The sequence below is a fragment of the Monodelphis domestica genome, chromosome 3 (assembly GCF_027887165.1).
Source record: "Monodelphis domestica isolate mMonDom1 chromosome 3, mMonDom1.pri, whole genome shotgun sequence".
NCBI lineage: Eukaryota > Metazoa > Chordata > Mammalia > Didelphimorphia > Didelphidae > Monodelphis > Monodelphis domestica.
In genome coordinates, this window is record NC_077229.1 from 492081532 (window position 1) to 492103638 (window position 22107).

At 38.4% G+C, this 22107-nt stretch overlaps 1 protein-coding gene across 3 annotated transcripts in view; it reads left to right on the plus strand.

Annotated features, from left to right (window-relative positions):
* Window positions 1-22107, plus strand: part of PDE8B (phosphodiesterase 8B) — a 365551-nt gene that overhangs the window by 276218 nt on the left and 67226 nt on the right. For all 3 annotated transcript variants that reach the window (XM_056824791.1, XM_056824789.1, XM_056824790.1), the window contains exons 9-10: window positions 1027-1115; window positions 3675-3735. In XM_056824791.1, the coding sequence (XP_056680769.1) occupies window positions 1027-1115; window positions 3675-3735 (150 nt within the window). The remainder of the gene's footprint in view (window positions 1-1026; window positions 1116-3674; window positions 3736-22107) is intronic.

A 22107-nucleotide genomic window follows, 5' to 3' on the forward strand; every position in this document is an offset into this window, starting at 1 on the left:
TGGGAAAGGGCTGGAATTTAACTTATTTTATAGGAAACTCGGGCAAAAATTCAAGTCATTTGGTGATCCATAGGACAAGATTTGAACTGTTGGACTCTAAATAGGTAGACTGGGATACAGGAATGAAAAGAACATAGAAATTGCTGAGCATAACCCAGGGATGTCAAAAGTACATTTCATTATGTAAGAACTGTCACGCTCCTGTTATAGTCCCCAGCAAAGTGTGAACTAGTTAGCTACCTGGTAGTGAGAAGGGAGCATGAAGAAAAAGCAGCCAGAAATCACCGCTTTGGTCCAAGCTGTGCTTTTAATGTTGAGAGAAGTTCCCAGAATTTGAAAATTCAGAAGATAAAGAATAGTAACTATTTCCATTCTTGCATCCTCTCCTCTCCCATTTAAAACTTGTAAGGCACAGTGGATGGAGTGCTGGACCTGAAATCAGGGAGGGTCCTCTTCCTCATTTCAAATCTGGCCTCAGACACTTACTAGGTGTGTGACCCTGGACAAGTCCCTTAACCCACTTTGCCTCAGTTTCCTCAACTGTAAAATGAGAAGGAAATGGTGAACCATTCCAAGAAAACTCTAAATGGGGTCATAAAGAATCAGACACAACTGAAAGAAACACTGAATAACAGCAACAGGAGGGAAGGTGTTCTCCTATCCTATCCTCCTCCAAAATCAAGTAAAGAATGCCACATGTGCTCCCAGGGGATTCTTTGACTTCCTATGGAAATCCTTGTAGATGCCATGGTGTGCAGTTGGATTGGAATCCTTCCTTCCATCCTTCCTGTTTTTTTATCCCCCCTTTTCCCTCCCTGCATTGATTTTCCTCAGCCACTAAATGGCATGATGATCACAACAGAATTGCTGGCTGTAAAGGACATTGCCAATATCACCGCTAGGTGCCTTTTAACCCTTGTTGGAGAAAGAGACTTGAGAGACAGCCTCAGGTCTATTCATAATGGTATTTTTCTAGATCAAATAACAAATAATGACCGAGGAATGTTAATATCTTTATACACATAGGAATGGCAAGGGGTTTACTACGCGAGAAGAAAATCAGGAGACAGCGTCCAGCAGCATGTGAAGATCACACCAGTGATCGGCCAAGGAGGGTGAGAATGAATTTTGAACCCTTTTAGCCAATGACAAAGACCAAGAGCCAGTGTATGCATTGTGTTTGCTTGAGCAAGAGTTATCACTACACATTCATGAAAACATCAAAATTTCTGTTCATGGCATGGCTAATGAGATAGGCAGATCATCTGAAAAAAGAAGCTCAAGGCAAATATATTCCTTTCCCTTCCCATACATGGTCTCCTTCAGAACTGCCTTATCTCCCTCTTATATGTCTTCCAGGCTCCCAATCTCATGGGACAGCCTTTGCCATCTCCTTAAGGGAAAGAGCTCGGCTCTGGCCTGAGCCATTGCATTATGCTACTGCTTCCTGAAAGGATAAAACTGCCAGACCCTCCGTAGCACGTGAGGTTCCTCCCTGCAGGGCTTCCTCATCTCACCCCTTCCTCTTGGTATCTTAGAGAGGACAATGTAGCAGCTCTCCCGAGGCGAGGCTGTTCCAGGTAAAGAGGAATAGAGAGGCCGTTTGATGGAGGAAGAAAACACATGTTAGCTGGGAGCTGGTGAGATCTAGTTTCATTTAATCTCCAATCCTAAAGAGACGTGCGAGTGTTTTATGTCACCATAAGGGAAGGTAAACGTGCAATTTTATTTCCTCCCCCATTTGGACTCCGTGAGAAAGTATACTGGGCCAAACAGGATACGGGCTCTTTAATCACTTACAATAAATTACTGATTAGCCTTTGCCGTGTAACCCGAAGTGTCAATATCATTTTAATAGCATGTGTACATAAGAAAGACATGAAGTTGGATGAAATTCTTTAGGGATGGGGGAGGGGCAATTTTGGCGACCCAGGAATGAGAGGATCTAAAGATTCATCTGTGAATGATCACATCCAATTCAATAAACAACAAATGCCTTCTTGTATGTAGGATCCTGGGATGGAAATACAGGGTTACAATAAAGCAACACCTCAAATTGCTTTCGTTTCCTTACAACAATACAGAGAGTTGAGGGATTATCTTAGTTTTATAGATGAGGAAATTAAGAGAGACTTTCCAGCTCCAAATCCAGTACTCTCTCGAAGCATGGCAAAATAAATGCCCCTGCCCTTGTAAGACTTACAGCCTTATGAGCTGGGCGTTCTATGAAATTGTCTGTACTATTCAGGGAGGAGAGCTCTTAGCCGAGATACCATTGCATATGGCCTTGTGCTATTTGTTTTTATTATTTTCCTCTAACGTTTTTCTAGCCAATAAGGTCACTCATGAGTGAATTGGCAGTGGCTTGGGTATGCACAGCTATGACCCTATTAATCACCTGCTGAGGTTTGCTGAACTACCAGGACTTTCAGCCACTTACTTCCAGGTGCCATGTGCCTGCCAATTTTGCCTAATCCCATCTTACTTTTATCATCCTTAGGCCCTGCCTACTTAGAAAACCAAAGCTAAGAACCAATTGTTTCCAACAGAATCATCTAGGTAACCAAACAAAATAGACATTTCTTTAAGAATAGTCCTGAGGAGTCTAACTGGTGCATCTATATAACAAACAAAAGAAAGAAAGGGTGTTGTTGGTTCTTTGAACGGGATTCCATGACCTCAACTATTTTTCTTGTCCTGGAGTATTTTTTTTCAGTCATGGGCCACAAGATATGTGCTTAAAACCTACCTTTGGGGGATACTGCTGCACATTGACTAAATAAATATTCTAAAATCTTCCATTCTCATTATTTTTCCTTCTAGAAAAAGTTGAGCCAAAAGAAAGTGTTGAAAAATTTTAAATCTGTAAAAATAATATAGTAGATTCAGTCTACAAATATAATAATGACCAGTTGCTGTCAGTGTTTTTCAAGGAGTTGTGTGTGATAGCCAGTGCTGAGATCCCCTTATGCTGTTGTCTAGCCTCCGTTGTAATAATAGACATTTGCAAAATGGTTAATTAGAATTAGAGCTATAGTCTATGACTTTGAAAAAGAGTTCTTCATGTGAAACTCCCTGGTCCATATGGGGAATGAACTGCAAATATTGGCTTTATTAGCACCATGCGAAGTAATAATTTTTGGCATGAAAATTATGAGAAAAATTAAAGACCAAAATAATAGGACAATTGAGTTTTCCCCGGGGGTACCCATAAGTCTCGTATCTTCGTATATATCGTATCTCGTATATATCGTATAATACAAGTATCTTAAAATGATAAATGTCACCAGGCAGAATTCAAACCACTTATGTATATAAGGATAACTAACACAAGAATTGTCATTGTTGCACTGAAGACCAGTTCTGGGTGAAGAAACTATTAGGGAAGCACTTTTTAGTTCTAATTCAAAAATAGGGGATATATACATGAAGGTGTATTATGCATGCACATACTGACTGATATATTTTGTAAATGGAAAGCAATATCTAGGTTACTTTTGCAAATAGGTATTTTTTATTTTTTTCATTTTAAAATCTGGCCTCAAATCACCTCTGAGACTAGGTCTTAAGAGAAAACTTGCTAATGAGTTTAGTGTGCTGCCATTGGATTTAGTTAGTGTTTGTTGTATTATCGTTTCTCTGGTTTACTAATTACTGATTTTTTATGTTATTAGGAAAATTAGACATTTTGTGTCTCTCAAGAAACTGTGTTGTACTGCTGACAACAATAAACAGGTACTGTACTCCATCTGTTGGACCCACCTTAGCACCATTATCATGTGTTAGCTTTCATGAATTTTCTCTTTTTATTATTTCTTTGGGTTTTGTTCTTCACTAGTCAACTACAAAAATTCCCTACAGAAAATCCAGCCCTTCTGACAAAATATTGTTAAAGAAAATAGCCCTTCACTGGGACAACCAAAACATGAATTGCAAAGTTGAGTAATATCAATTCTAAAAAGTCATTTGCTGCATTGTATAAACCAAACTTCCATATTAAGATCTCAAAATTTTAGTTCACTTTTTTAAAGAGACAGACAGCAAAATAAGTGAAATCAATGAGATGGCAACTATACTACTACCCAAATCAATTCTTCCTCAGTTCATTTCTCCTGAAAAAAAAAGGCAGTGCCCTTTTTTCAGCCCCCTGATCATTTGAGAGATTTCTTCCCCTTTCCCCCCAACTTATATCACAAACATCGACTACAGCAAATCTCCATATCTTTAAATTTCTAAAATTGAAAAGTTCACTTTTTTTTTCAAAATCAATGGTTTGAAAAAATAAACTTTTATAAAAAAACAAGTTTACTTTAGTAGTCTTCCCTAAAGTCCTACTGCAATGCCTCATGACAGTAGAGTTTCTTAGGGACTATGCCAGCAGAGCATGAGCTCGGGTAAATCCTGCCAAGCTGTCATCTATAATTTGGCCATCTGAGGACCAGCATAGCTAATTTTGGAGAGATCGCACTACAAGGCTGGCATCACATGGATGGATTTTTCAACCATACCAACTTTTGAAGACTATGTCCAATGTCACAGAATGGTTGTAATCTGCATTGGTGGAGGGTTGTATCCACAGTAATGAAAACATAAGTCATTCAAGTAACGATAGCAATGGTTTTTTTATTTCAATCTAGTAGTTGCATTTTGGAGTACCTACTTAAATAAGTTTATTAAGAAGTATCCAATAAATATAGTAAGTAATGGCTTAGTATTTGGGAAATGTATTTTCTTGCCTTTGCCCTTTTATATAATATCTAATGATATTGCATTCATAAAGCTAAGGATGGCACCTCTTTTGGTATACCCACATAAATTGGTGAAACAGTATCTACTCAAAGTAGAAAATGAAAGTAAATTAATAAAATTTAAAAAATAAAAAAGCAGAATTATATAATTTTACCTTTTGGCCAAATACATGAATTTTTTTAATCTTAAATGTTATATGGATTTACATTATTAGTTTCATTTAGTCAATTATTGCTTTATCTAGATTTTGCATTGGTAAGGTAAGAATGATTACCCTGGTCTTTTCCTTGTTAGTTTCTAATTAATCTTATTAATATGTTCTGATAAACTGTAACACACAAAGGAAATTAGGCATTCTGTCTAGATAATTCAAAACAGAAAGACAACTTTGAGTCCTACCTCATTCATTTTGACTTTACTAGTGTTTGTAAGATAACTACGTTTTCACTGACATATTATGTAGGAGAGATGGTTAAAGTTCTGCTTTTTTAATTTTTCCATTTTTTATTGTCATGCAAAACTCACTTCCATATTGGTCATTGTTGTAAGAGCAAAGTCATACATAACCCAAACCCCAAAATAAAGTCAAAGAGAGACACTGATGTGAAAGATGACCCAATAGTTCTTTCTCTGAAGGTAGATCTGCTTTGTAAATTTTATGAGGCAGTGAGATGGCTTAGTGGACAAAACACTGGGCCTAGAGTCAGGAAGACTTGAGTTCAAATCCAGCATCAGATATGTACTGGTTGTGGGACCCTGGGCAAGTCACTTCATCTCTGTTTGCCACAATCCACTGGAGAAGGAAATGGCAAACCACTACAGTATCTTTGCCAGAAAAATCCCAAATGGGTCATGAAGATTCAGATATGACTAATTGACTAAACAATAAAAACAATAAATCAGATCAGCATCCTAGATGAGACCTGAGGGAGATTTGTCCTGGCTGGTGTGATATTGAAATCACTTTAAAAGACTGATATATATTAATTTAAGGTCGCCAAGGAATTCACTTATATAATTCCTAAATGAAACACTCAAGTCAGCTGCCAAATTTTTATGGCGTTTTTAATTACAACAGGAAGAAGAAAGTATTAGAGGGAGAGAGAGGGAGAGAAGGGAAAGGGAGAGAAGGAAAGAGGTTTAACTCAGACCCCACTCTGGCTCAGGCTGAGCCAAAGCAGGCTTTAAGGCCTTGGATAGCCAAGGCAGAGAAAGAGGATCAGTCCTTATCACTCACGGGACCAATCTGAAGGAAAACAGTCCACGGGGCTCCTCCAACTCCAAGCACCAGCCTCAAACTGACTCTAGCCCTCTTCCCAGGAAGTCCCGAGAACTCCAGAGGCTGTTTTCTACCTTACTTCCTGTGTGTCACACGTGCCAATGGTGGGTCTGTCCTTTTTTTTTTCACATGTCTGTTGAAGGCCATCTCCTCAGATAATTAAATCTTGAGTTTGATGCAGCCCTTCCTAATCTTGTTATACTGAGTAGGGTGGAGATTGTAGTTTCCAAGACCTGATTCTGTTATTCCAAGTATTTCTATTGTTATTGATCAGGAAATAGCTAAATCTGATCTTCTAGATCTTCTAAAGAATGGTCTAAATAGGCTGGAGTAGTTTTGAAATTCACACTGGGAGAGTGAATAAATAAATCATCTGCCCCAAGACTGGATCTCCTAATGTCTTGCTACTTGGCCTTCCCCAGTCCAGATTCTTTGCTCTGTCCCCTCCCAGCCAGAGAGTGATAGTCAAATCGGCATCTGATCTAGTGAGCCCCCCTCTTGCCACTGGGAAGAATTTAATAATTTCCGTCCTCTTCCTCTCCAAATCCTTATGTTTAAGAGTCAGTCCTCTTACTGAAATTTTTCTTCCTCTTCTACCATCCCTGCCCTCTTATCTCCATCGCCCTTAGCATTACCTCTCCTGTCTTTATCCTGCTCTTTCCTCCCATCATAACCCTCTGAAATTTATTCTATCATCAGATGAGGCCAAGTGACCACTTGTCAGGTATGTTATAGTGGGAATTCCTTTTGTGCATGTATTGGAATAGAAGGTCACTGTGGTCCCTTTTAACTCAAACTACTCTCTTTATATTAGGACCTTCTCATATTCCTTTCCACCTCCTTGCAATCATGGAAATCTAGTCCTCCCGAGAGGATAATTCATCTCTAATCATTTTCTCAAGTGCCAAATACATCTTTCATGTCTTCCAACATACTGGGTAGGAGGAGGAATAAGACTCGATTGAGATAATATATATAAAATATTTTGCAGATCTTAAACCACTCTATAAATATTCATCATCATCATCATCATCATTTTTGTCACTTCCAGACTTTCCCCCCACTGGCAGTCTGTCTTTTTTTGAGGTTCATTCCTTATAGATACATCACCTTTTCTAGATCACAAAGGAATTATCTTTTCTTATCTTCCATACTGGGCTTATACCCTTTCTTTCCTTTCGAACCCTTGCCCTAGGACTTGGATATACACGTGGCTCCCCTTAAATACCCTGCTTTACAGGTTCATTCACCTCTTAAGCTTCCATGACCTGAACTTCACCCCACCTTGGCCACACACAGATGGTCACACCTTTGGCCTCATCATCACTCACTAGTGTTGTCATTCCATGACCCAGAATTCTGAAACCTCTTTCTGTCCATAAAATCCTGATCTTCCATCTCTCCCTGGGCTGTATCCCTCCTAAAACTCCCCATACTCCACACAGACTTGTCATTCCAATCCTTCTCTCTTTATCAATCCATCATCCCTGTTTTGGCTTCAGTTTTCTCTCTTCAAAATCTTGGCTGAATAATTGACCAGTTCAATGTGAGCTACTAGTTTCACATCCCTTTCCCTGCTATCCAATCACCACTTCTCCCTTTTCATATCCAAACCCGGGGTAGCTCCCCCACTCCCACATCCAGCCTTATTCCCTCCTACCCATCTTTTTCTGAATATCAATGTAAGAAGTCACAAAACCGTATTTAATATGTAGACCACAAATGCAAACCATCTAATCTCAACTAGTCTCTAAATGCTGCATATCAGTCCTTTTACTCTGTATTATAGTTTCCACATCAGTCATTCAGCCAACAAACATTCATTAAGCACCTACTATGTGCCAGAATCCTAGTAAGTGCTAGGCTATCTAGAAAGATCAAAGCCAGTCCTTGCTCTAAAGGAGCACAGCCTAGTAAGGAAGACAGCAGGAAAATTATAATAATATGTAGACAGGATGTTAGAGATCATCAATAGAAGGAAGGCACTAGGAATAAGAGAATATGGAAGACTTATAGAAGGTGGGATTTTAGCTTAGATTTGAAAGAAGCCAGAAGACAGGGATGAGAAGGGAGAGAATTCCAGGCATGGGACCAGCCAGTGAAAAACCCACAGTTGGGAAATGAAGTGTCTGGTATGAGGAGCAGCAAGGAGACCTTTGTCTCTGGATCCCAGAGTGTGGATGGCAATTAAGAATACCATAAAAACAGGAAGGGGCCAGATTATGGTGGGCTTTGAATAACAGAGTATTTTATATTTGATCCCGGAGGTGATAGGGAATTGCTGGAATTTGCTGAATAGGAGGGTCAAGGTGATAACACTGCTTTAGGACAATTAATTTGATAGCTGAGGGAAGCTTGGCCTGGAGTTCTAAGAGATGCAAGGTAGGAAGGTCAACCAGCAGGCTGTTTTTCTATTGCAGAAGTTTAGACTAAAGGTGGTAAAGGCTGACCTAGAGCAGACCCAGTATCAGAAGATAAAAGAAGGCAACAAGAGATATTGCAAAGGTAGGTCTTTGCAATAGATTGGCTATGGGAAGGTAAGAGAGAGTGAGGAATTCAGAATAACAACTAGTTTGAGAGCCTGAGTAAATGGGAAGCTGGTGGTATCCTTGACACCAATGGGGAAATTAAGAAACAGGGAGGGTTTGGGGAAAATATAATGAATTCCGTTTTAGACAGGTTGAGTTTAAAATGTCTGTGGGATATTCAGTTCAAGATGTCTAATACATGATTGGAGATTCAAGTATTGAGGCTAGGGATGGATAAATAGATCTGAGAGTCATCAGCACAGAAATGATAATTTAATCTGTGGAAACTGATGATATCACCTAATGAAATCCTAGAGAAAGAATGAAGAAGAGGGCCCAGGACTGTACCTTGGGGGACACCCATGATTAGTAGGCATGCCCTGAACAAATTTCCATAACCAGGAAAGAGCAGGGTCACAAAAAACCTAGAGAAAAGAGATTATCAAAGAAAAAAAAAAGAATGGTCAACATGATCAAAGACTATGGAGGTCAAGAAGGATGAAGATTGGGGGCAGCTGGGTAGCTCAGTGAATTGAGAGCCGGACCCAGAGATGAGATTTAAAAAAAAAGTCGTAGGTTCAAATCTGGCCTCAGACACTTTCTAGCTGTGTGATCCTGGGCGAGTCACATAACCCCCATTGCCTAGCCCTTATCACTTTTCTGCCTTGGAACCACTACACAATATTGATTCCAAGATGGAAGGTAAGGGTTTAAAAAAAATATTTTTAAAGGATGAAGATTGAGAAAAAAAAACTAATAGAGTTATTGATGAAGAGATGATTAATAACTTTAAAAAAGCATGGTTTGATTTGAATGATGAGGTCAAAAGTCATAAAGTTAAGAAAAGAATAAGATCAAAGGAAGTGGATATATCAATTATAGATGATCATTTTAAGGAGTCTAGACACAAAACAGAGGAGAGATATATAGGATGTTAATTATCTGGGATAGATAGATCCAGTAAGGAAATTTTGAGATAAAGGAAACATGGATCATACCACGTGTGGAAGCAAGTAAAGTATAACAAAAAAGTAGAGTATAAAAAACTATAGAAAAGAGGCCAAGCTGTGAAGGGCTTTAAGTGATAAACAGAGGACTTCATATAACTTTGGAGTAATAGGGAGCCACTAGAGTTCATTGACAGGGAGGGGGAAATTAAGGTGGTAAAATAATAGAATATTGTCAGACCTGTGCCATAGGAAGATGAATCATGCAGGCAAAGTTCAAAAAGTCCATGTGTATAACCCAAATAAAACACTAAAAATGCCATTTATCATGACATTCTATCATCTGCATGTTTTCCACGTAGACAAATAAGATATGGGTTTTTCTTTTAAAGGGCTTACTGTCTAGCCAAAGCAGAGAAGGGCAACAAGGTGCCACAATAGGTGGAATGCCAGGCCTGAAGTCAGGAAGATTCCACTTCCTATATTCAAATCTGGCCTCTGGCACTTACTAGCTTTGTGACTCTGGACAAGTCACTTCACCTGTTTGCCTCAATTTCTTAATCTGTAAAATGAATTGGAGAAGGGAGGCAGCAGCTAGGTGGTTCAGTGGATTGAGAGCTAGGCTCAGATGGGAGGTCCTGGGTTCAAATATGACCTCAGACACTTCCTAGATGTGTGACCCTGGGCAAGTCACTTGACCCCCATTGCCTAGCCCTTACCACTCTTCTGCCTTGAAACCAATACACAGTATTGATTCCAAGATGGAAGGTAAGGATTTTTTTTTTAATGAGTTGGAGAAGGAAACAGCAAACCACTCTAGCATTTTTGCTAAGAAAACTCCAAATGGGGTCATAAAGAGTTGGACATGATGGAAAATGAGTAAAGAACAAAGCAGAGAAGAGAGTTTTATTTTGTGCATCTTCTTAAATGGTCACCTACTATCCGTTTCTACAGAAAACTTTTGTTATATAATAAGATAAATATGATTTGATTGCTAGCTATGTAATTGTTCACTTAGATAGAGGGAGTTATTCTCCATGAGGAAGCCATTGTCCATATAAGGTTAACCCAAAGACTGTTATCTCTATAGCTTCCAAGTGTGCGAAGCTAGATGTCATCATCAGAGATCCAAATTCCAATTTGTAAATGAAAAAGCTCATGTTACAGCATCCTAAATGCAAAAGACATCTCAAATAATATAATGATTGCTAACTAAGGCTAAGGCCAACTATTTTGAAATTGAGTAGGGAGCTTGGCAAGTAGGTAACATGGAAATTCTGTAAGGTGATCAGAGGTGTCTTATACTCTAGAAAAGAAGACTGGAAATCATAATTACAGAACTTTTCACTGATTGAGTGAGCAATAGTACAATCCCAAATTTCCCAGTTATTATATAACCCTGGAAAACTAAAGGGAAGGAAAAACATCTCCATACATTTTTTCCTATCTTTCCATCTTCTCTTCTTTTTCTTCCATAATTTGGATCCTATTGCTCTTTGTCTTTTTCTTCTGTCCTGTCTTTGATTACTATCTTTATTTACATAACATTTCATTGAATGTCAGCTGTGAACTTATTTTCTACCAAACATGGAGAAAAAGAAATTTCTGCGTGATGGGACTTGGAGCTAAACAAGTGAAGCATGTTAATCTCTGAAGTTGGAAAGCTCTGCCTAGACTTGGGGTGATTTCGTTTTTTGTTTGTTTATCTCTGTTTATCAACTCACTTCTGGTTTCTTTGTCCAAGACAAGAGCATTGGTAAAAAATGTATTTGATGTCAGAAAGCTTCTTCAAAGAAACTGACTTTGAGGAAGCAGGAAAAGAGACATTTAACTTGGGGGGGGGGGGGTGGTTAGCTCCATACTTCTCTGAGATGATGCCATTTAAATCAAGTGTAAAAACAAATAATGAAGTGAGTGATTGGAAGATGAAAACTGAGCCATACAGAAGAAGCAAAATGGGCTAGTGAAAAAATACATCAGTCAGCTGAATCTACAGAATGCATTTATTCTTGCAAAGGGAGAAGCTCCTTATTTGGGGCATAAACTCTATTGAGCCTACTGGCTATATACCATTTTGAACATTGGTTCAAGTGACTGGATAACACTCATGTCCTTCCATTTGTAGTCTCTGGTAGTAAATCAGTCAAAAAGCATTGTGTGTGTGTGTGTGTGTGTGTGTGTGTGTGTGTGTGTGTGTGTGTAATATATATATATAGGAAGGAAGGAAGGAAGGAAGGAGCTTCTCCCTTTGCAAGAATATATATATATATATATATTTTTTTTTTTCCTTCCTTATTTATTTCCTTCCTTCCCTCCTTCTTTCCCTCTTCCCTCCCTTCCTCCCTTCCTCCCTCCCTTCCTTCCTTCCTTCCTTCCTTTCTTCTTTCCTTCCCTCCTTTCTTCCTTCCCTACTTCTTTCCCTCCTTCTTTTGTTCCTCCCTTCCTCCTTTCCTCCCTTTCTTCCTTCCTTTTTCCCTTCCTTCCTTCCTTCCTCCCTCCCTCCCTCCCTCCCTCCCTCCTTTCCTTTTTTCCTCCCTCCTTTCCTTCCCTCCATCATTTCTTCCTTCCTTCTTTCCATCCATCCTTCCTTCCCTACTTCCCTCCCTCCCTCCTTTCCTTTTTTCCTCCCTCCCTTCCTTCCCTCCATCATTTCTTCCTTCCTTCTTTCCATCCATCCTTCCTTCCCTACTTCCCTCCTTTCCTCCTTCCTTCTTTTCCTCCTTCCTTCCTTCCTTCCTTCCTTCCTTCCTTCCTTCCTTCCTTTTTCCTTCCTTTTTTCCTTCCTTTCTTCATTCCTTCCAAACCCTTTCCCTCTGTCTTATAAATGACACTAAGGATTGCCTCCAAGGCACAAGAGCCATAAGGGCTAAGTAATTGGGGTTAAGTGACTTGCCCAGGAACACATGACTAGAAAATGTTTAAGACCATATTTGAACCCAGGATCTCCCATTTTCTGGCCTATTGTCTGTTTACTCAGCCCCCAATCTGTCCCATTATTGCAATTTATTGAATAGAGAGGTGATATGGTCAGATGTGTATTAGGAAGATCAGTTTGACAGTTCAATGGCAGATGGATTGGCGTATGGAAAGATTTGAGGCAAAGAGACCTATTGCAATAGTCCAAGCATGAGAGAATGAAGACTTGCACCAGAGCAGCTTTATTTCAGAGGACAGAAGAGGGAGAGATTGTTGTAATGCTGGAATTAATAGGAACCTCATTATTATAAGATCTGGTTTATCTCAAAGGATTTTTTGGTATGGCGGATATTTCACCCAACAAATATTTATGAAGTTTATGTATGAGGCTCTGGGCTAGAAAAAAATGCATTTGTCTAAACAAGGTCATGCCTGCCCTGGCTAAGCTTGTACTCTCACAGGGAGATTGGGCATGTACCTAGATAGAGAATGGGAATTCCAAATGAGGGCAGGGACTTTCATTAGAAGCTTGTTTCAGGGCTGGAGGTATAAATATGGAAGCAAAAGCAGCTGACAAAGGAAGGTGAGTGAATTCTAAAAGAATTTTTTTTTTTAATTCAGGAGAGGAAAAGTACAAAGAAATGTCTGTAATCTGCTGGAGAAATAAATAGGCAAAGTAAAGAACACAAGAAATCTTGATTTGCCTTTGGAGACAGATCATTAAAACTGTCAACAATGCTAATAAACTTTTACTAAATGTCAGAAATGTCCTAGCTATCTAAAGAACACACTCTCAGACTGAGTTCCTTCAGTCACATCCCATATATAATCCAAGTTCTTTCTATCATCCTGTCTAGGGTACAGACTGTAAACTTTCTGTCTCCCCAGGGGAGCTGGCAGACCTCCAACACAAGACTTAGAGTAGATGGGGAAAAGGGGACTGGATGCTTTCCCAGTGCCACCTCTTCTTTTCCAAGGCTTTAAATAGGGCATCTTTACCACCTAAATTAACTGGTGCTCTGGGAAGAGTGGAACTAGAAAGCATGAATATCTTAAATCACTGACATCATCTTAACAGACTCAAAGAAGCACTCAGATTTTCTAATAATAAAGCTTTTCACTAGCCTTTTAAGAAGCTACTAGGTTATTTTTTATTTTGTTTTACTCTCTTCTTGTAGAGAGCCACTGGGTTGGGATTAGGTGTCCATACAGAATTAGAGCACCTTTGCCTTGGGGAAATACTGGTGATAAATCTTTCTGGTGCCTACTGGTCCTGCCTCACACATTTGGCCATATTTTTGCTTCCTGGGTCATATTTTAAAGTAATACAGAGTGTGGGCCACTGTAAAAAAGATCCCTCTCCTTCTTAAACCCCTTTCCCTAGAGTTTCAACAATTATAGGGAAGTGGAAAGTTTGTCTTTGGTCTTTACTTTCTCAGAGATGTTCCCTTCTCTATCAACCCAGGCATCACTGATTTCTTTCTTCTCTCCTCTTTCCTTCTCTTACTTTCATAAAAGGATATAACAAATAGTGTGTTAGCTTTTTGTAGAGGGTCTGACAAACTCATTTACATTGAAATGTTGATTGAGGGGGCAGCTGCATGGCTCAGTGGATTGAGAGCTAGACTCAGAGATAGGAGGTCCTGGGTTCAAATCTGGATTCAGACACTTCCCAGCTGTGTGACACTGGGCAAGTCACTTAACCCCCATTGCCTAGCCTTTACCACTCTTCTGCCTTAGACCCAATACATAGTACTGATTCTAAGAGGGAAGGGAAGGGCTTAAACAAAAAATAAACAACAAATAATTAAATAAATAAACAAACAAATAAAGAAATAAATAAAAAGAAATGCTGATTGATACTGCACTATAGCTTTTTGAGATGGAGACCTTAGAGGCCATCTAGATAAAATGCAAAGAAATTGATACATTGATAGATACATATCTAGAAAGATACATATCTAGATAGACCATTTCTTAAGTACTGAAAATATCCATGGCACAGTGCTTTATTGGAGATACAAATATAAGCAAGCAAGGTAGTTCCTGCCTTCAAGAAGTTTACATTCTAATGAAAGAAAATAGCACGTGACAGAGGGAAGGGGTGGGTAGAAAAAAGCGAAGGAATTGGGAAGTAGCTTGGTGACCAGGCTCTGAATAAGATGAGGCAAAAGTTCACCTAAAAGAGCTGGGAAAACCAAGGGCTAGACTCCAAGGTTTTAGTGAGAGAGAGATGAGGATGATGGCTAATGCGTATCCAGCATCATTAAGGGATGGTCAAGAAGTGGCTGGGGGTCTGATTCTGGGCAAGATATGGTAAAAAGGTCACCTATCAGAACCCTGCAGGGACCAAGGGACAGAGTCCAATGGGAAACATAGAAGCAGTATGGTAAGAGATGACAGAGCATTGACATGGAAGTCTAGCCCAACACCAAGGGTTTCTTTTTTTATTTTATTTTTATTTTTTATTTTTTGGAGATCAGTTTACTGCAAAGAAGACGTGCACTAACAGTAATTTTTGTTTTGTTTTGTTTTTCTTTGTTCTGATTCTTTTTTTTTTCATTTGAATTAGTTTATTTAGTCAATTTAGAACATTATTCCTTGGTTACAATAATCACATTGTATCCCTCCCTCCCCTCCACCCACCATTACCACAGCCAACTCACAATTTCATTGGGTATTACTTGTGTCCTTGATCAGAACCTATTTCCATGTTGTTGATGTTTGCACTAGGATGACCTTTTAAAGTCTACATCCCCAACCATATCCCCTCGACCCATGTATCCAAGCAGTTGGTTTTCTTTGCTGTTCTTACTTCCACAGTGTTTCCTCTGGATGTGGATAGTGGTTTTTCTCGCAGATTCCTCCAGGTTGTTTAGGGTCATTGCATTGCCACTAACGGAAAAGTCCATTACATTCCATTGTACCACAGTGTATCAGTCTCTGTGTACCATGTTTTCCTGGTTCTGCTCCTCTCACTCTGCATCACTTCTTGGAGGTTGTTCCAGTCTCCATGGAATTCCTCCATTTTATTATTCCTTTTAGCACAATAGTATTCCATCACCAACATAGACCACAATTTGTTCAGCCATTCCCCAATTGAAGGGCATCCCCTCATTTTCCAATTTTTGGCCACCACAAAGAATGCAGCTATGAATATTCTTGTATGTGTCTTTTTCCTTATTATCTCTTTAGGGTACAGACCCAGCAGTGCTATGGCTGAATCAAAGGACAGACAGTCTTTTAGCACCCTTTGGGCATAGTTCCAGATTGCCCTCCAGAATGGTTGGATCAATTCACAACTCCACCAGCAAATGAATTAATGTCCCTACTTTGCCACATCCCCTCCAGCATTCATTACTTTCCTTTGGTGTCATGTTAGCCAATCTGTTAGGTGTGAGATGATACCTCAGAGTTGTTTTGATTTGCATTTCTCTGATTATAAGAGATTTAGAACAATTTTTCATGTGCTTATTAATATTTTTGATTTCTTTAACTGAAAATTACCTATTCATGTCCCTTGCCTATTTATCAATTGGAGAATGACTTGATATTTTGTACGATTGGTTTAGCTCTTTATAAATTTGAATAATAAGACCTTTGTCAGAAGTTTTTGTAATGAAGATTGTTTCCCAACTTGTTGCTTCCCTTCTAATTTTGGATGCATTAGTTTTGTTTGTACAAAAACTTTTTAATTTGATGTAATCAAAATTATTGATTTTACATTTTGTGATTTTTTTCTCGCTCTTGCTTGGTTTTAAAGTCTTTCCTTTCCCAGAGATCTGACAAGTATACTATTCTAAATTCGCCTAATTTGCTTATAGTTTTCTTCTTTATATTCAGGTCATTCACCCATTCTGAGTTTATATTGGTGTAGGGTGTGAGATGTTGATCTAAACCTAATCTGTCCCATACTGTCTTCCAATTTTCCCAGCAGTTTTTATCAAATAGTGGGTTTGGATCTGAAAAATTGAGATCTTTGGGTTTATCATAGACTGTCTTGCTGAGGTCATTTACCCCAAGTCTATTCCACTGATCCTCCTTTCTGTCTCTTAGCCAGTACCAAATTGTCTTGATAACCACTGCTTTATAGTATAGTTTGAGATCTGCGACTGCAAGTCCTCCTTCCTTTGCATTTTTTTTTCATGATTTCCTGGGATATCCTTGATCTTTTGTTCTTTCAAATGAACTTTGTTATGTTTTTTTCTAATTCAGTAAAAAAAGTTTTTTGGTAGTTCAATGTGTATAGCACTAAATAAGTAAATTAATTTGGGTAGGATTGTCATTTTTATTATGTTAGCTTGTCCTACCCATGAGCAATCAATGTTTTTGTAATTATTTAGATCTAGTTTTAATTGTGTGGAGAGTGTTTTGTAGTTGTGTTCATATAGTTCCTGTGTTTGTCTCGGCAGATAGATTACTAAGTATTTTATATTGTCTAGGATGATTTTAAATTCTTGCTGCTGAAATGAATTGGAGATATATAGAAATGCTAATGACTAATGTGGGTTTACTTTTTATCCTACAACTTTGCTAAAATTGTTGATTGTTTCAACTAGCTTTTTGGTTGATTCTCTACGATTCTTTAAGTAAACCATCATATCATCTGCAAAGAGAGATTGCTTAGTCTCCTCATTGCCAATTTTAATACCTTCAATTTCTTTTTCTTCTCTAATTGCTACTGCTAGTGTTTCTAGTACAATGTTAAATAATAGAAGTGATAATGGGCATCCTTGTTTCACTCCTGATCTTATTGGGAAGGCTTCTAGTTTATCCCCATTGCAGATGATGTTTGCTGATGGTTTTACATATATACTGTTTATTATTTTTAGGAAAGGCCCTTCTATTCCTATACTTTCTAGTGTTTTCAATAGGAATGGGTGTTGTATTTTATCAAAGGCTTTTTCTGCATCTATTGAGATAATCATGAGATTTTTGTCAGTTTCCTTATTAATATGGTTAATTATGTGGATGATTTTCCTAATATTGAACCATCCTTGAATTCCTGGTATGAATCCTACCTTGTCATAGTGAGTAACCCTTGTGATCACTTGCTGGAGTCTTTTTGCTAGTATCCTATTTAAGATTTTTGCATCTATATTCATTAAGGAGATTGGTCTATAGTTTTCTTTCTCCTCTTTTGACCTGCCTTGTTTTGGGATCAGTACCATGTTTGTGTCATAAAATGAATTTGGTAGAACTCCTGCTTTGCTTATTCTGTCAAATAGTTTGTATAATATTGGGATTAGTTGTTCTTTGAATGTTTGATAGAATTCATTTGTGATTCCATCTGGACCTGGGGGGTTTTTCTTACGGAATTCTTTGATGGCTTGTTCAATTTCTTTTTCTGATATAGGGTTGTTTAGGTAATTTATTTCTCCCTCTGTTAGTCTAGGCAGTTTATACTTTTGTAAGTATTCATCCATATCACCTATATTATTATATTTGTTGCCATAAAATTGGGCATAATAGTTTTTAATGATTGCCTTAATTTCCTCTTCATTAGAGGTGAGGTCTCCCTTTTCATCTAGGATACTGTCAATTTGCTCTTCTTTCGTTTTTTTTAATTAGATTGACTAGTACTTTGTCTATTTATTTGTTTTTTCAAAGTACCAGCTTCTAGTCTTATTTATTAAATCAATATTTCTTTGACTTTCAATTTTATTTATTTCTCCTTTGATTTTTAGGATCTCTAATATAGTCTTCATCTGAGGATTTGTAATTTGTTCACTTTCTAGTTTTTTAATTTGTATGCCCAATTCATTGACCTCTGCCCTTCTTAATTTGTTAATATATGAACTCAGGGATATAAATTTCCCCGTGAGTACTGCTTTGGCTGCATCCCATAGGTTTTGAAAGGATGTCTCATCATTGTCATTTTCTTCAATGAAGTTATTAATTGTTTCTGTGATTTGTTCTTAAACTAACCGGTTATGGAGAATTGTATTGTTTCTTTTCTAGTTAATTTTTCATTTGCCTCTCCATGTACCCTTACAAATTATTATTTTCATTGCATTGTGATCTGAGAAGGTTGCATTTATTATTTCTTTTCTTTTGCACTTGTTTGCAATGTTTTTATACCCTAATACACGGTCAATTTTTGTGAATGTACCATATTCTGCTGAAAAGGTGTATTCCTTTTTGTCCCTATTTATTTTTCTCCACATGTCTACTAACTCTAATAACTAACCCTTTCATATTTATTTATTTATTTATTTATTTATTTCATTTATCTAGTTTGGATAGAGGAAGGTACTGGTCTCCCATTAGTATAGTTTTTCTATCTATTTCATGCTTGAGCTCCACTAATTTCTTCTTTTGAAATTTGGATGCTATGCCATTTGGTGCATACATGTTGAGTATGGTGCATACATATTTCCTCTTTGTCTATACTGCCTTTTATCAGGATGTAATTACCATCCCTATCTCTTTTAACCAGATTTATTTTTACTTTGGCTTTGTCAGATATCATGATTGCGACTCCTTCCTTCTTTTTATCAGTTGATGCCCAATGGATTTGGCTCCATCCTCTTATTTTCACCCTATGCGTATCTACCTTTCTCATATGTGTTTCTTGTAGACAGCATATGGCAGGGTTTTGGACTCTAATCCACTCTGCTATTTGCTTGCGTTTTATGGGTGAGTTCATTCCATTCACATTCAGAGTTATGATTACTAGGTGTGTATTTCCCAGCATTTTGATTTCTACTCCTGGTCCTGCCTTTTCTTGTTTCACTATTTCCTTCTACACCAATGTTTGTTTTTAATTAGTCCCCCTAGTTCCCACCCTTATTTTACTTCCCTTTCGCCCCCTTCCCTTCTTGTCCCCCCCCTTATTTTCCCTGTAGTCTTTGTAAAATTGCCCCCCCAACCTCTCCCTCCCTTATACTGCTTCCCTCCTCACCAGTTCGTTTGTTACCCTTCTAGTCCCATATAAGGTGCAAATCTATTCTCTGCCCCAATGGATTAGATTGTTCTTCCCTCTTTGGGTCAATTTCAATGCATGTAAGAGTTGAGTATTGCCTATTTCCAACCTCTTTACCCTTCCAATGTATTGATGTTCTCCACCCCCGCCATGAGCTTCTTTGTGACATATAAATTTACCCCCATTCGTATCTTTTCCCGTTTCTTTTAGTATTAACCTATTTTTTTAGATCCAGTTGTGTGTATATATATATATATATGAATATGTATTTATGCATTCATATATCTATATACCTATTTCTGTCTTGTCCTTTCATCCTATAGAGTTTGTCACTGTTCCCTCTAAGTGTAATCCTTCTAGCTGCCCAGGTGATAATAACAGTTTTTAAGAGTTACCAAAGACCTCTTATAAGGATACATAACATTTTACCTTATTGAGTCTCTTTTAAAAAGGGGTCTTTTTTGTTTGTTTGTTTTGTTTTGTTTTTCTTTTCCCCCTCTTTTGTTAATTACTTTTTGATGATTCTCTTGAGTTCTGTGCTTGGGCATCAAATTTTCTGTTCAGGTCTAGTCTTTTCTTTACAAATTCTTGGAATTCTTCTATTTTGTTTAATGGCCATGCTTTCCCCTTTAAGAATATAGTCAGTTTTGCTAGGTAGTTGGTTCTTGGTTGTAGACCTAGTTCCCTTGCTTTCCAGAATATCATATTCCATTCCTTTCAGTCCTTCAGTGTGAATTCAGGCAATCCTGTATTATCTTCACTGTGGTTCCATGGTATCTGAATGACTTTTTCTTGGCAGCTTGTAATAGCTTTTCTTTGGTCTGATAGTTCTTGAGTTTGGCTATAATATTTCTGGGTGTTGTCAGTTGGGGATTAAGAACAGGAGGTGATATGTGGATTCCTTCAGTCTCCACTTTTCCCTCTTGTTCCAGAATATCCGGGCAGTTTTCCTGAATAAATTCCTGTAGTATGATGTCCAGGCTTTTTCTTTTGTCGTGGTCTTCTGGTAGCGCAATGATTCTTAAATTGTCTCTCTTTGAATGTTTTTCTAAATCCTCTGTTTTGTGTATGAGATGCTTCATATTTTCCTCAATTTTTTCATTCTTTTGGTTTTGCTTTATAGTGTCCTGTTGCCTTGTGAGGTCACCTGATTCTAGTTGTTGTGTTCTGGTTCTTAAAGACTGGATTTCATCCCTGGCTTTTTGGTCATTCCTCTCTTTCTGGTCTGATTTTCTTTGGAGGTCATCTTTCATTCTCTTTACCTCATCTCTCATCTCCTTTGCCTCATCTTTCAGCTTCTTTGCCTCATCTTTCAGCTTCTTTGCCTCATCTTTCATCAACTTTGCCTCATTTTCAAGCTGGTTGATTTTTGCTTTCCAAACACTATTTTCTGTTTCTAGATGACTTATCTTAGCTTTAAATTCTTGTCCCAGTTGTCTTCAGTCTCTCTTAGTTGTGTTTTGAATTGCATTCTGAGTTCTTCCAAAGCCTGTGTCCAATTCACTGGGATTTCTGTTTTATTGCTTGCATCCTCCTGTGTATTGTTTTTTTCTTGGTTCTTTGCCTGTGCAGAAGTTGCCAATTGTAATTTATTTCTTCTTTTTCTGTTGTTTGCTCATATTTACCCCTTCTTTGCTCCCCATATTTGTCTGTGCTCTTGCTCCTCTCATTTTTTTGTTTTTGGGGCTTTCTGTCAGTCTCCCCTCTTGGAGCTTTATCAGATCTCTGGGTGCAGTCTCTGGGGGAGAAGTGTTGGAATTTGCCCTTCCCTGTCCTCTGGAGGCTTTTGATTGGATTAAAGTCCAGAAGTCAGAGTTGCAACATAGGCTTCCCTGATTTCTGAAGAGTTTTGATGGGATTAAGTTCAGCTGGGTTGGGCTAGGTGTGCTCTGAGACCAAAAACCTCCTGGAAGGCTGGAGCAGTATGGAAGATCTCCATGGCTCTGACCAGGCAGTCAGCTCCCTCTCCAGGTCTGTGCTTGAAGCTCCAAGCTTGGCACTGCCCTGCCTGTAAGGTACACCCTCTAGACCAGAGCCTTTGCCCGCCTAGAGGTTCCCGCTGCCACTGGAGGCCCAGCACTCTAGGTGAGGGGGAAGATGGGTCCTGGGACCTTCCTTCTGCCTTCCCCTTAAACCCGAGTGTTCTCGGATTCTGGCTTTTGGGGGGGTACCTTTTGAGTTGAGTCTAGCAGGAGGGTTCCTTGGCTCTGTCTCTTTGTTGGGTTTGATTTTCAGTCCCCTGGGAGCATTCAGTTTGTGATCAGTAAGGAAGGGTTTTCAGAGGTTTTCTGCTTCTTCTATGAGGCCATCTTGACTCCACCTCCTCCCTAACAGTGATTTTTTAAAACTCCAAATACACACAAATATTAATGACTAACAGGCATTCACGATCAGGACAGTGATCCATGTCCTGGTTATTAAATAAATTAGAAGGCATATCAGATATGAAAAAATAAGGTTGTTTTCAAAGAATAACATAATCATCTTCAACATAATACAAATGGGATAAAGTGAATGCAATTAGGAATACAGAACACTGTATATTTCCCCCGATGTAATTTTAGAGATGCAGAAAATGTTAAGTGACTTAGCTAAGACCCATAGTAAGTACAGAACTGAAACTTGAACCAAAGCCTCTCATTCCAAATCTAGTGCTCTTTCAACTGTACACAGAAGTGTTGGCATTACAGTAAAGTCCTAAATCTTGACCTGAAAGGTTGTTTCTAATTGTAGAATATCCAGTATCATTGAGTCAGTTGAGAG